The sequence below is a fragment of the Suillus discolor genome (assembly GCF_016758755.1).
Source record: "Suillus discolor strain FC423 chromosome Unknown F5147scaffold_35, whole genome shotgun sequence".
Lineage (NCBI taxonomy): Eukaryota > Fungi > Basidiomycota > Agaricomycetes > Boletales > Suillaceae > Suillus > Suillus discolor.
Window position 1 is genome coordinate 330,146 of NW_024541282.1, and position 12,495 is coordinate 342,640.

Genomic DNA, 12,495 nt, shown 5'->3' on the forward strand with positions numbered 1-12,495 from the left:
ATCCTTAAAGTGCCTTATTTGCCTTATTTTAAATGAACCGCCTTAGTTTAAGGAAATGGATCTACTTTTTTCTCCTTATTTTAAGGCGGGAAAACAGCCTTAAAATTGCCTTATTGTGTGAATTAAGGCACTTAAGGAGCAAATAAGGCACTTGAAGGCACTCGATGATATGCTGATGTCAGCCATTGTTCAAGTTGTATCATTACAGCGGAGAACATTGTTGACAAGTTGAACTTTTGTGCCAGTGAGCGCACCGTCACCTGAACAAACATATACAAATGTTGGACTTGAGAATATTTCCAATGTTGAAACATTGATGCCTGGGAGAAGTTTGCTGTGAGTGCTGTGAGTGCTGTGGGTTACCGTGGGAACTGTCAAAAATGTTGATGTCTGTGACGAAATTTGTGGTTCACTGATGAAATCATTATTTATCTGTTTATTTCCACCACCAAAAGGAAAACACCATATGTCTGGGCCCTTGGGTTACTATCCCCCCACGTGCGGAACGCTCATGATGCATAGCATCTGTTTAGTGTCAAATTACTGTAGTTTGGGAGAGCTTCTCAATATCCTATGTAGCCTTAATGTATACAACAATGTTGAGCCATGCCATTCGCGATAAAATTATTGATCATCTTCCCACACACTAGGACTACGGGGAAGGAATAGACCAGTACCTACTGCGAAAAGTGCAATTGTGATCATGAAATAGTATATCATCCACGCATCATGCCCTTCCTGCATTGAATAAGAGAAGACCGAAGCTGCAGATGCCGGGCCAACGATCCTCGCAACCGAGGCAGCCATCTGCGCGATTCCATTGGTTGCTCCGAGCGAAGCATGATTGGGAGAGGCGGCTCTGATAAACAATGCCATGGAAGCTAGGACTTCTCAGTAAATTAAGACGTCGGAAGTGTTGGATGGACATACGGTAGCACATGATAAAGCTGATCGACAGCGCAAGCTGAACGGCAACACACAGCCACACCGCCATACCTATCCCATGGGCTCGGGCAAGAGCGTTGATCACTGGAAATAAGATGGCGATGGGTATACCGGAGGTAACGCCGGTGATATGGATAGCTCTTGCACCGAAGCGATCATGTAAACGAGCGAAGAAAAGTAGCTGAAATATGCCATGCGCGACGCCTTGTGCTGCAAGTAAAGCGCCGATGCGAGGAGGGTCAAGGGAAAGACCACCGAGTTCAATCGGTGTCGCATAGAAAACAGGTAGGACCGAATTAAACGCCATATGAAACAGGGCCATGGTGACATAACTTGCTGTTACGTTCAACACTTTCGAGGTTAGCAAGGCACGCAGCGAAAGCGGCTTTGATTGGACTTCGTCAAGATCCGCTTCGCCAGAATCGACTATAGCATTGCTCGATAGCTGGCGAGGTTTGTATGACTTTCCGGAGAATCCTCCTTTAATCAGCTCCCAAAGTGATGTCCTGGTAGAAGTGCTCTTGTAACCACCCTTAGTGTGGTCCAGAGATGGGTTTTCAGCGCCAGACTCACCTCTTTAAGACCGAAATACGTGACTAGCCAAGCTGTTGATGCAAACAATGCCGGAATAGAGCATGGTAGGAGATATGGGTAGGCTTTCAGGAGTTCTGATCGCCCAAAGATATTAGGGAATCTCTCTGCTGGTCGGGAGAGCGAGCCGCCAATGAGTGGTCTAGATGTCGTGAACTTAGTGAGAGAGAAAATGGAATACGTATTGATGTATGCCTACCCAATTGAGTTTGCGATCATCCACGGAATTGGTACATAACCGTATGCCTCGGGCATATTGGTCATGTCAGTGATGTCCATCACCATGGTCTTGAGGATAGCATTGCTCGCATCAAATGCTCCGCAGACAACACGACTGGTCAAGAATATCAGTAATCGATGACCACAAGTATTAAGTTGAACACACTGACCTGATGACCAGATCAAGGAAAGTCTTCGACAACCCAAACGAAAACATCGAGACCGAAATTGCTAATAGAGCTATCAGTATTACAGGTTTCCGGCCGATGTGGTCGGACAGTTGACTCCAATGAAAAATAGTCAGTGCATGCGCTACATAGTATGACGATTGCTCGGGAGAATATCAGGAACTGAATGAAGGGGGAGGAATGACGAAGACATGCTTACAAGGATGCCGACATAACGACCAACCTGAGACTCGTCTCCGTGAGTCACTCCAATATCTCTAACGAGCTTAACAAAGTTCCGATTGTGGTCAGATATAAGTATAGGCAAAGGGAATATACTCACTTGGGGAGTGAACGGGGAAAGGGTCTGAGAAGAAAGAGGATCTAACGTCTCCAAGAACAGTACGATCGAAAATTGATCCCAGGGTAGAGGTGTCTTAGTCGTTGGTTGCTCTGGTCGTTGCAGAAGAGGCATTTCCTCGTCATCCTGCCGTGCAATCATGGTGGTACGAGAAGATGATTCAGATGAAAGATGCAGGCCATTTTACAACATAAACTTGTTCCAATGCAATGCGGCAAGGTGCGATCACCGGCATGTTGACAGATGAAACACGATCATTAAGTTTAAATTTCCCACACGGCTGCCTAATCTTAAATTTATCATTGGCCTGCTAACCCGGGCCCTCGCGTGCGGTCTCGAGGTCTGCGTGGCAAGATTAGATAGAAGAGACAAACAATTCCTAAATCAACGACATTGAACGGTTTCAAGTGAGGACATTACTTACGATGGTGCTACAGCATGGCGATAGTGCACTGCTTGTGATGAAAGTCCCGATGCATTAACTTAATACGTCTAGCTACGGATGGCTGTAACTGTATCCATGCCTATCGCGCGTGTACTTATTTATCATCCGCAGGCAATGTGACCAAAGATGACTTTTCGGCGGTCGCTGCTAGCTCGTCGATAAAGAGTACGCCACTCTACATGTGAACAAGCTCAAAATGGTAGGCTCGGAATTACAAACGTACCTCCGTTCAAGTTGCCCCGTATACTCAGGAAGCACTACAGGCTAGTACTACCGCTACCGTGACTCCACAGATAATCGGGGGTATTGGCTTCGGTCGGAGTTTTTATTCATGGCCGACACATCGCGCATGCGGCCACAGTGACCACCGTTGTATCATGATTCATGAGGCCAGCGGGTGACAGGCACGAAAGACATCGAGGGGGGTTGGAGGAGCGCTCACAGCGTCAACCATAGCTGACGTAATAAAACTCCGATCAAATTGAGCCGAGCGGCCAAACAAGGACCCCGTGACAGGTCGTCCGTCGTGTTTTGCGCAAGTTCTTTGCGTTGTTCGAGTTCAACGAGCAGCTCGTGATCAGTCTCCGGTTGGATGTCTGCTCCCCGTCACTACCCCTACTTTACGGGACGTCACGGAGAATTTTCCTACACGACTCGTGATAATCATGCCACTATCCGATATCGCTCGCGCACATTCAATGTTTCATTTGCGTTCAGACTGATCGGAAGGACTACTTATGCGACATGCTACGATTGCATGCATGTGATTCTGAGTGTGTCAGTATTTTCATTGTGTTCCTGCTTCTACAGAGGCCCCGGCGACAATTTATCAGACTTTGTAAGTTATTGAATCCTAGTCCGGCACATAGTCATGACCGTTATACTGGGATCGAATTCTACACGTGCTGGATCAAGATCTACCCCCGAGTTGTGAGTCACACGCAAGGCTCCGGACGACCATATACTAGCCCTCGCAGACCAATGGCAGTCTACCTCTGCACTCGAAGCAGCGATGGGAAAGAGCCTGGGCTTAGCGTGCTTCTAGCATTGCACTTATATTAGTAGTAAGTTCTACACTTATTTACGTCCTGGCTTATAAAATCGACATCAACAATCATAACATTCACCCGCATGATCAAGACTCTAGAGTCTTTGCGGGCCGCGTGGCTTGAAATATTTTACTCGCAGCTTTTCTTAGGCAATGTGATATCCGTTAGAGGAAGATCAAAACGTCCTTCATCGATACCTCCTCTGTCGTTTACTCGAACGCACTCAATCTTCAATTTCCGTTTCTGAGTCATAACATTGGATCCAGGAACATCCTTAGGTTGCAGTTCACGTATACGGATTCAGAACCCATTATGCAGACGACGACGATCAGTGAGGGCCATACGGTTTCGCATCATCCGACATTTGACCCCCATCACAATCTCAAAGAGAGCGACAAACACAACGAACGAATTGAAGTGCGAGTGGGGTCGTCTGCAAGTGATTCAATAGCAGTATCTATCCCTGACCTGAAATCACAAACGAAACATCAGCGGCTGCGCGCACGAGTGCAATTTGCGACAATTTGTGGGTCGATGTACCTAGCTGGATGGAATGATGGGACAACTGGTCCATTGCTCCCTCGGATACAGAAAGTGTATGGCGTAGGTGGTTTGAAACACCTGCACTTCTCTTTGAAGTTTACCTTCCTATCGTCTTGACAGTTGAATTTCATGGTCGTATCCCTGATATTCGTGTTCGCATGTGTTGTAAGATTTCACTGCAGCATGCAAGATTCACCGATCAGTCTGAGTTACTCGATAGGGTTTCCTATCTGGAGCATTCGCAAATATGTACCTAGACGGCAGATTCGGTTTCGGAAAGGTAATTCCATCTTCGATGATTTTTTTACGATCTCTGAGTCACGCTCCGTGGTCTAGGTGATTGTGTTAGGTGAGGGCAGATGATTGCAATCAGAGGTCACAATCGCCTTATCGTTGCTCAGGAACTTCGTGTCAAGTTATAGCGTATGCCATAGAAGCGGGTGCCTTGCCATTTCCTGCATTCGTACTAGGTTACGCCATCAATGGCTTTGGATTGGCTCTACAGGCAAGCCATACAAGTGCAATGGATAATACTGCACGGATAGACCCTGAAATTAGTTCACACAATCAAATGGTTTTGTGGCTAGTCTCAAGGATAGTCCCGAGGTGAAAATGGGGATCCTCCATGCGGTAAGTGTCGTCTTGTCCATGAACTCTCGATTTATCTTACTATTGAAAGGTATATGGTATGTTGTACCTCTTTCATGGCGGTGCAACGTCACGGATGTTTCTATCTTCACTTTTCAGGTGCTGGCGCTTTGTCGTCCCCTTTGGCAGCAACGCAGTTTGCTCAGCTTCCGCATTGGTCATTTCACTACCTGTGCAGCCTTGGTATTGCGTTCACAAACACTGTATTGTTGATTGCAGTCTTCGGGCTGAAAACGCAGGATGGTATGACAAGCACTTGTATTGTTTCCAAAATTGCTAAGCATTTCACAGAGTGCCTCGCTCAGATTGGACAGCCAGCAGGCGAAAAGGGAACGAATGAAAAGAGCCGGTTCAGCCAGATATTGCGACTCAGAGAAGTGCACCTCATCGCCTTCTTCATTTTGATATATGTAGGAGTGGAGGTCACAGTGGGCGGTAAGTATACAACTTGAGTGGAGAAGATGTTCACCCAGAATATTATTCCAGGCTGGATGGTGACGTACATAATCGACGTGCGCGGAGGAGGTCCAAGTTCGGGATATATATCATCAGGGTTTTTCGGAGGTAAGCCTTCTCAGGCATGCTAGGGCTTCGACTGTTCATTTATAAATAGGTATCATGATTGGCCGTGTCGGTCTTTTGTGGGTGAACAAAAAGGCAAGTCTCTATCCTATTTATAGCATGCAACATAGATATCAAAGGTTACAGGTTGGGGAACGTCGTGTTGTGTTCATTTACGCCATCCTGGCGATTGGGCTGGAACTAATAGTATGGCTGGTGCCTTCGATCATTGGTGGAGGCGTTGCGATCTCCATCATTGGTATGATTTTGGGGCCGATGTATCCCATCGCTATGATGCACGCAGTACGAATCCTCCCCGAGTGGCTCGTCACAGGTAATTTCATGTTTAGTAGCACAAGTATGGTCAACTGAAACCTGGATGTAGGGTCAATTAGCTGGATAGCAGGCTTCGGGCAGGCAGGTTCTGCGCTCTTGCCATTCTTAAACGGTGCCATTGCAACGAAGACGGGAATCAAGAGTTTGCAGCCATTGTGGGTGTTCCTTATAGTTATACCTGTGCTTGATAAATTGATTATTGGTGGCACGAAAGTCTCGTCTCGATGATGGTGTTAATGATCGTCTTATGGGCTTTGGTGCCGGGAACTGCTAGGAGACCCAATGATATATGCTCCGTTCGCCATGTCTTGCGGCATGTGGCAGTGGATCTATCATGACCTCCACCCCTGAGTGTCAGCGAATTCTGGCAAGTTTCACCTTTCACCTCCAACCATTTGCAATAATATTGGCAGTTATCTTTCATCCTAGTATGGCCACATTTTGTCTTAGATCATCGAGTCGATTGAAACCAGTTTTTTGTTAAGGTGGAGCAAGAGCAGGAGATTGACGTGTCGGGGAAAGGGACGATCAATCTTCAAGAGAGAAGACCAAGATAGGGACGTTCGTAAAGGGTAGCGAGAATGAGTTATTTTTTGAGTTGGTGTGGATGACGGAATGCGACTCACTCAGGCTTCTTTTGCCTCGGCTGGTTCCAGAAAAAGGAGAAGCTACCACCACCAGTATACGGTGGCCACTGCGACGTCGACCTCGTAAACGATTACTCGATGGGTTCCCTATGAAGTAGCCTAGGTCCAATTCGTCCAGCAGGTAATTGAAACAACGCTAGCGAATCACAGGAGGCCCAGATCTCGCAGTCACTCAAGAACCCTTCGATAACGCAATAAGTAATAGGGTTTAACTTAGTCAGACCTTGGAAGCCGCGTTCCAGGGGTGTTCCATTACCTTGATTAAGTATGCTCGCAGGCATCTCTCGTCCCTTCCTCTTCTCTGGACTCCAATAATATTGATCGTTGCGTTTTCACTCTGTCGTACATGTACTTAAAATACGCGAGCGTGAGAAACACAAGGCATCGAGTGCCTCGTGTCAATTGAACGCAGCCAAACATGCTACCCTGTTGCAGTTCGCTGCCACCATCTCCATCTACTAATCTACAAACCAACAATGAGTGAAACACCGCCAAAACCAAAACCAGGTTCACTGCGCGACAGGATCGCCGCGTTCGAGAATGCTAACAAGAGTGCAGCGCCTGCCCCTGGGCCTGCACCACGCCCAAAGCCCTCGACCCTCCAATCGTGGAAACCAAAGGTACCTTCACCACCTCAGTCGCCAGAATCTGAGCGTAAGACTGCGGGGATGTCTGCATCAGACGCGATGGAGAGCATCGGCAGAGGCGGAAGTCTCAAAGAGCGCATGGCTGCTCTCCAGGGCAAGGTTACGTTTGGCGGCGGCACCCCGCCCCCGATCCTCCCAAAACCTGCAGACAAACCAAGGTGGAAACCACCGCCGCAAGTATCAGCTCCTGAAGATCAGGTTCTTTCGCAAGACGAGGCGATTGATGCTCAAGGGTCTTCTCCCCCTGCTACGGGTGATCCTGATTCTACCGACCTAAAAGGCGAACATGAGGCTCAGCAGGATGCCGCTGAGATTGAACAAGATCCGGAGGAAGAGGAGAGGCAGCGCCGTGCTGCGATCGCTGCTCGCATGGCTCGTCTGGGTGGTGCACGTGTTGGCATGGGCCCGCCTCTGTTTACCAACAAGCCAGCTCCCAAGAAGCCAGTAACCCCTCCACCTCAACCTAGGCAAGATGAGGGAGTGACCTTCGAAGACTCAGAGGGTATGTTATGCCATCTCTAGTTTATTGTATGAAATAACGCGTATCCTAGTGACTCCACCTCCTGCGGAGGCTATAAGCCCTCCCGCTGATGTCAGGGAAGAGACGCAGACTGATCCAGGTCATTGTTACGATCGCTGCTCTCACGTTAGTATTAATGAAGTTCTACAGATTTCTTCCCCACCCCTACACACAAGGATTCCGACTCTTCCTCGCTCTCCATTTCAGATTCCCCATCCAATGCAGCAACTACCCGCTCAATGCCAGTACCCGCCGGTCCACGTCGCGCAGCTCCCCCGCGCAAGAAGGCGTACAAGTCGCCTCCGGTATCCCAGCTCTCAGAGGTTCCTGTGCCTGTTGCGGCAGCAGATGTTTCTGAAGAGGCCCCGGACTCTGAACCCACAGAAGAACCTACGACTACTACTGAACCGGAACTTGAACTCGAGCCAGAGGCCAGACCATCTGTTGTAACGGTGACATCACAAGAAGTAGTCGAAAGCCCAGAACAAGTCCCAGTCCCATCCGCAGAGCAGATCCTCGTCATCGGTGACGTACAGAAGGAGATTGGTGAAGTAGGCGTAAGTGTCGAGCTTGACACAGCCGAGGTGGACCCCGCAGACAAGCTCGAGCAGGAACGTTACCATGTCGATGCCGATGAGCCTGCTCCTGAGCAACAAGACCAGGAGGAAGAAGAGCAGGAACAGGAAGAGCAGGAATATGAAAAGCGTGAGCAAAAGGAAGAAGACGAAGCAGAAGAAGAAGCGCGTAGGCAACGCGTAGCTGCTAAACTCGCTCAGATGGGCGCGTTTAACCCATTTTCGGGACCTCCGCCTGTATCCTACCAGGATTCCATACCCTCAACTACTGCTAGACGTGACTCGATCACCATTCAGTCTGTCTCAGTAGAAGAACCTCTCGCCGTTGATGAAGCAACTCCCTCTCCCCCTGCTGCTTATGTTTCTCCCCAGTCCCATGTGGAGGAAGAACTAGAACAAGCCAAAGAAGCAGGAGAAGTAGATGAGCCCGCTTCTCGTGCTGGTGAATTCTAATTTTACCACCTGTATTCATGTTGTAGTGTATTAATCGATCTTTGGTTGCTTTTTTTGTACTAGCCGAGTTCGATCATGGATCTCAGCCTGACTTGGGGACAACTCGTCGCGTGCTATATCACGATGAGATGGACGAACAAGAACAATGTGATGGTTCGGATCAGCTTTTGAATGAACACGAAGCTTGGGAGCCTGCATCACAGTCACACACTCTAGATACTCCTCTACCACCGGCAAATCCTATCTCGCAAGAATACCAACCCGGCCAGGGTGATCCGAATCAACCAGGTACAAGTGCCCAGGACGAGGAGGACGTATTTACAGATGCTGTTGACTCAGCACCAGATAATGCACCCGAGTTCCTTCAAGTTGCACCGGAAATAACCCCAGACCAACACCAGGACAACGACGAGATGCCCCCTGCTCGTATCACACGTTCAGTTCCACCCCCACCTGTCAATTTATCGTCGAAGTCTTCGATTACACCATCATCCCCACCGCCACCCCCCAAACTGCCGTATGCGCTCCAGGCTGACGAGGAAAGGCCCGAGTCGCCTGCACCGCGACCTGTACCTCCCCCTGTAAAGAGTGGTACGTGATCATTGTACGTGCATAAAGTTGACCTGGCGCTGAGATCATAGGTTGTTAGTTAAAGCCACTGAGAGGCGACCTGCCACACCCCCTCGCGTCGCTCGGCGTACCAGTGCCAGTGTCAAGTCTGCGGATATGGAAGAGGAACCACCTTTCCCACCTCCTCGTGTCGCTCGGCGTACCAGTGCCAGTGTCAGGTCTGCGGATATGGAAGAGGAACCACCTTTCCCACCTCCTCGTGTCACTCGGCGTACCAGTGCCAGTGTCAGGTCTGCGGATATGGAAGAGGAGCCACCTTCCCCACCCCCTCGTGTCGCTCGGCGTACCAGTGCAAGTGTCAGGTCTGCGAATATGGAGGAGCCACCTTCTCCACCCCCCCGCATTTCTCGGCGTACGAGTGCAAGCGTGAAGTCTGTGGATATAGAGGCTCCACCTACACCACCGCCTGTGCCGACCTCTCCTCGCCCTTTGGTGCGCAGACCGACTTCTCCACCAATAATCACTGCACTTCCGCTTGTTGTTGTTGTTCCTGTGACGAGCTGTCATGTTGAGCGAGGTGTGTTATTGTCGGGCTAGTATCATGGCAACTTCTGATAGCAGTATCCTTTGGCAGAGTTATCAGATGATGAGGCACCCTCCCAGCCTCAGCGAGCTCAGGAGCCTGAAGAAGAGGATGAGGATTCTGTGCGCAAACGGACCATTGCAGAGCGCATGGCGCGTTTGGGCGGGATCCGGTTTGGTGCACCACCAGTCCCCACGCCACTTACTCGACCTACTTTTCCTCGTGCACCTCCCCCGACATCTATCCCTCCTGATGAACCTGAAGTTGATGCTAAGGAATCCGAGGAAAGAGACGAGACAGTAGAAGATGAGGCTGCGAGGAAGCAGCGGATCGCCGTAAAACTTGCAGGTATGGGTGGCATGCGATTTGGGATGCTGCCGCCCGGCGCGGGTGTAGCACCTGCCACTGCTCGACGACTTGCACCAAAGCAGGATGATAGTGAGAGTGAGGATGCTGCGCTTCCTGTACCTGCACCCGCACGTCGGCCATTGCCACCTGTCGAGGTCGATCCGGAGCAGGAATCCCGCCAGACATGGTCGGAAGATGACGTGCGTGTTGAAATGGAGGAGAGCGAGGTCGAGGAGGCGTATTATTCAGATGCGGATGTTAGAGAGCCGGTCGAGGAAGAGGGCCCGCCCTTGCCTCCACCCCGACGGTCGTCTTTGACGTTGAAGTCTGCAGAGGTACTTCCGACCCCTCCTCCGCGTTCACCTCCTCCTGTTGGAAGACCTCCAATTCCATCCATCCCTACTGCTCTGCTTAACCGTCGCTCTAGTATTGCGACGGGATCGTCTTCCAGAAAGTCCTCGGTTGACTACTCCAGTGCGACTGAAACTCCCGTACAGAAGCAGCGAATACATACAGCGCTACCCTTGGAAAGAGACTCATCAGATTCTGGTACCCCATCAGAGTATGTGATGGTGGAGCCTGAACCAGAGACCGAGGAAGAGCCTGTTGTGCCTCCACCTCGCCGCTTCAGTCGCGCCCCTCCTCGCTCGTTCCCTCCGCCTCCGCCTCCATCCGCCATCGACCCTCCTGAACAGATTACTAGCACTACTCAGTGGGAGCTTCCGTCGATCCCCCAGGCTACATCTGAATTTGGCGATGAAACGGACCTAGCTTCATCCAGATTCTCAGAAGACTCAACGTTCCATGGATCCACTTCACCAATGCATCAATCCGACTCTCGCCGCACCTCAGGGCAGACTGCTCGTCCCGTTGACCAGCAGCTCAGCGCAGACGACCTCATGGTGCTCTGGGGCAAAATTGGAGTGCAGGTGGTGGAGTCTGCAACTGGGTTGTTCGAGAAATCTAAACGCTCGCTTGTTGGCGATGGTTCGTACGCGGGATTTGTGAAGGCTGTTTTGGCACAAGTACCCGATGCGCAACGCGCCTCAGGGGAGGGTGAGGATTGGGGGTACTCTATCTACGTGCAAAGTGCCGGCTCGGTGCAGCGCCGCGTTGCTGATATCCTACCGGGCGACGTGATCGCCTTTTGGGACGCGAAGCTCAAGGGCCACAAGGGGCTTCACACGTATAGCCAAACTGTTGGCGTAGGGGAGAACGGTCCGCTTGTAGGTGTGGTGAGCGAGGTGGAGAGTAAAAAGAGCAAAGTTCGCATATGGCAAGCGAATCAGCATGTCGGTCAGCAGGTGAGTTTACTACGAAGATGGGGGTGGAGGCCGAACAACGCGCTGACACCGAAGGCTACGCAGACTGTGGAGAATGTGAGTTATAGGTTGGAGGATCTGAAGAGTGGGGTTGTTAAGGTGCGTTATCTTCTCTTGTTTGGTTGAGGGTTTTGCTGATCCGGGTTTTTTCTGTGTTGCGATGCTTAGGTGTTTCGTGTCATGGCCCAAGTATGAGCAGTTTTGTATGTACGGATTTTGTAGGTGGATCGTGTAATACTTTGGATTTCATTTTATATTCGGAACCGTATAATTCCATGTGGACTCTCATCTAGGCATTCATGTGCACGCACAACTACATCAGTCGGACTCATCGGTACTCTTCTGGCTTGATTAGTAACCACATACCATGACTCAATCGGCGACACCTTGAAATATACTCACTATCATGATGAAGCTTTGAATTTGAAGCCTACCAATCGATGATCACGCCCATACAATCCAGTCGTTTTTTCTCCACCAGCTGCGGGCCTTTTTCACAGATTCCGAGTCAGTAGTCACACTGGGACCTCGTTTTTTTCATCAGAATGAGCCCTTTGGAGACATCATGTTAGATACGCCGTATGTCACAAGTTGGACAATGGTCATTTGCTTCGTGTGTATTCTCAAATTCCTACTAGGCACAGACTCAACCCTTTCAAGAACCGAGTAACACCCCGGAGCCGGAGGGCGCTTTTCTTCAAGGATTATTCATGCAAGCGCTTCGCTCCCATTCCCTTTAGCTGCCCTCAGCCATGGCGACGTGGAACGTTGTGGGCGACATGGCGAATGTCGGCGGTGTTGCTTCCATAGTTCAACTATCTCTGCAAGTTATCTTTGCAGTCAATAGTTATGCTTCTTCCGTTGCAGGGGCAGAAGCTGCACGTATGAGCCTTCGTAACGAACTCCTCTCCCTCAATACAACTCTCAGCGAAATATATATCCTCCTTCAGCAGTCGAATACTGCA

General features: G+C 49.9%; 3 protein-coding genes across 3 annotated transcripts; 2 read left to right on the forward strand and 1 right to left on the reverse strand.

Annotated features, from left to right (window-relative positions):
• Positions 1-529: 529 nt before the first annotated feature.
• Positions 530-2,533, reverse strand: F5147DRAFT_637582 (major facilitator superfamily domain-containing protein). Its single transcript, XM_041432950.1, has 7 exons — positions 2,266-2,533; positions 2,143-2,208; positions 1,926-2,086; positions 1,736-1,870; positions 1,519-1,678; positions 931-1,465; positions 530-881 (listed from the first exon to the last, which is right to left on the reverse strand). The coding sequence occupies exons 1-7, from the start codon at positions 2,422-2,424 to the stop codon at positions 625-627; spliced, it is 1,473 nt and encodes a 490-aa protein (XP_041291669.1). The 5' UTR covers positions 2,425-2,533; the 3' UTR covers positions 530-624.
• A 1,464-nt stretch (positions 2,534-3,997) lies between these two features.
• On the forward strand, positions 3,998-6,514 carry F5147DRAFT_837853 (MFS general substrate transporter). Its single transcript, XM_041444104.1, has 12 exons — positions 3,998-4,380; positions 4,441-4,485; positions 4,541-4,600; positions 4,879-4,950; positions 5,000-5,006; positions 5,068-5,211; positions 5,260-5,403; positions 5,455-5,532; positions 5,582-5,863; positions 5,915-6,020; positions 6,080-6,232; positions 6,295-6,514. The coding sequence occupies exons 1-11, from the start codon at positions 4,090-4,092 to the stop codon at positions 6,201-6,203; spliced, it is 1,353 nt and encodes a 450-aa protein (XP_041291670.1). The 5' UTR covers positions 3,998-4,089; the 3' UTR covers positions 6,204-6,232; positions 6,295-6,514.
• Positions 6,515-6,912: 398 nt separating this feature from the next.
• On the forward strand, positions 6,913-11,946 carry F5147DRAFT_229654 (uncharacterized protein). Its single transcript, XM_041428723.1, has 6 exons — positions 6,913-7,661; positions 7,711-7,779; positions 7,830-8,696; positions 8,771-9,298; positions 9,357-9,854; positions 9,912-11,946. The coding sequence occupies exons 1-6, from the start codon at positions 6,989-6,991 to the stop codon at positions 11,654-11,656; spliced, it is 4,380 nt and encodes a 1,459-aa protein (XP_041291671.1). The 5' UTR covers positions 6,913-6,988; the 3' UTR covers positions 11,657-11,946.
• The last annotated feature ends 549 nt before the right edge of the window (positions 11,947-12,495 follow it).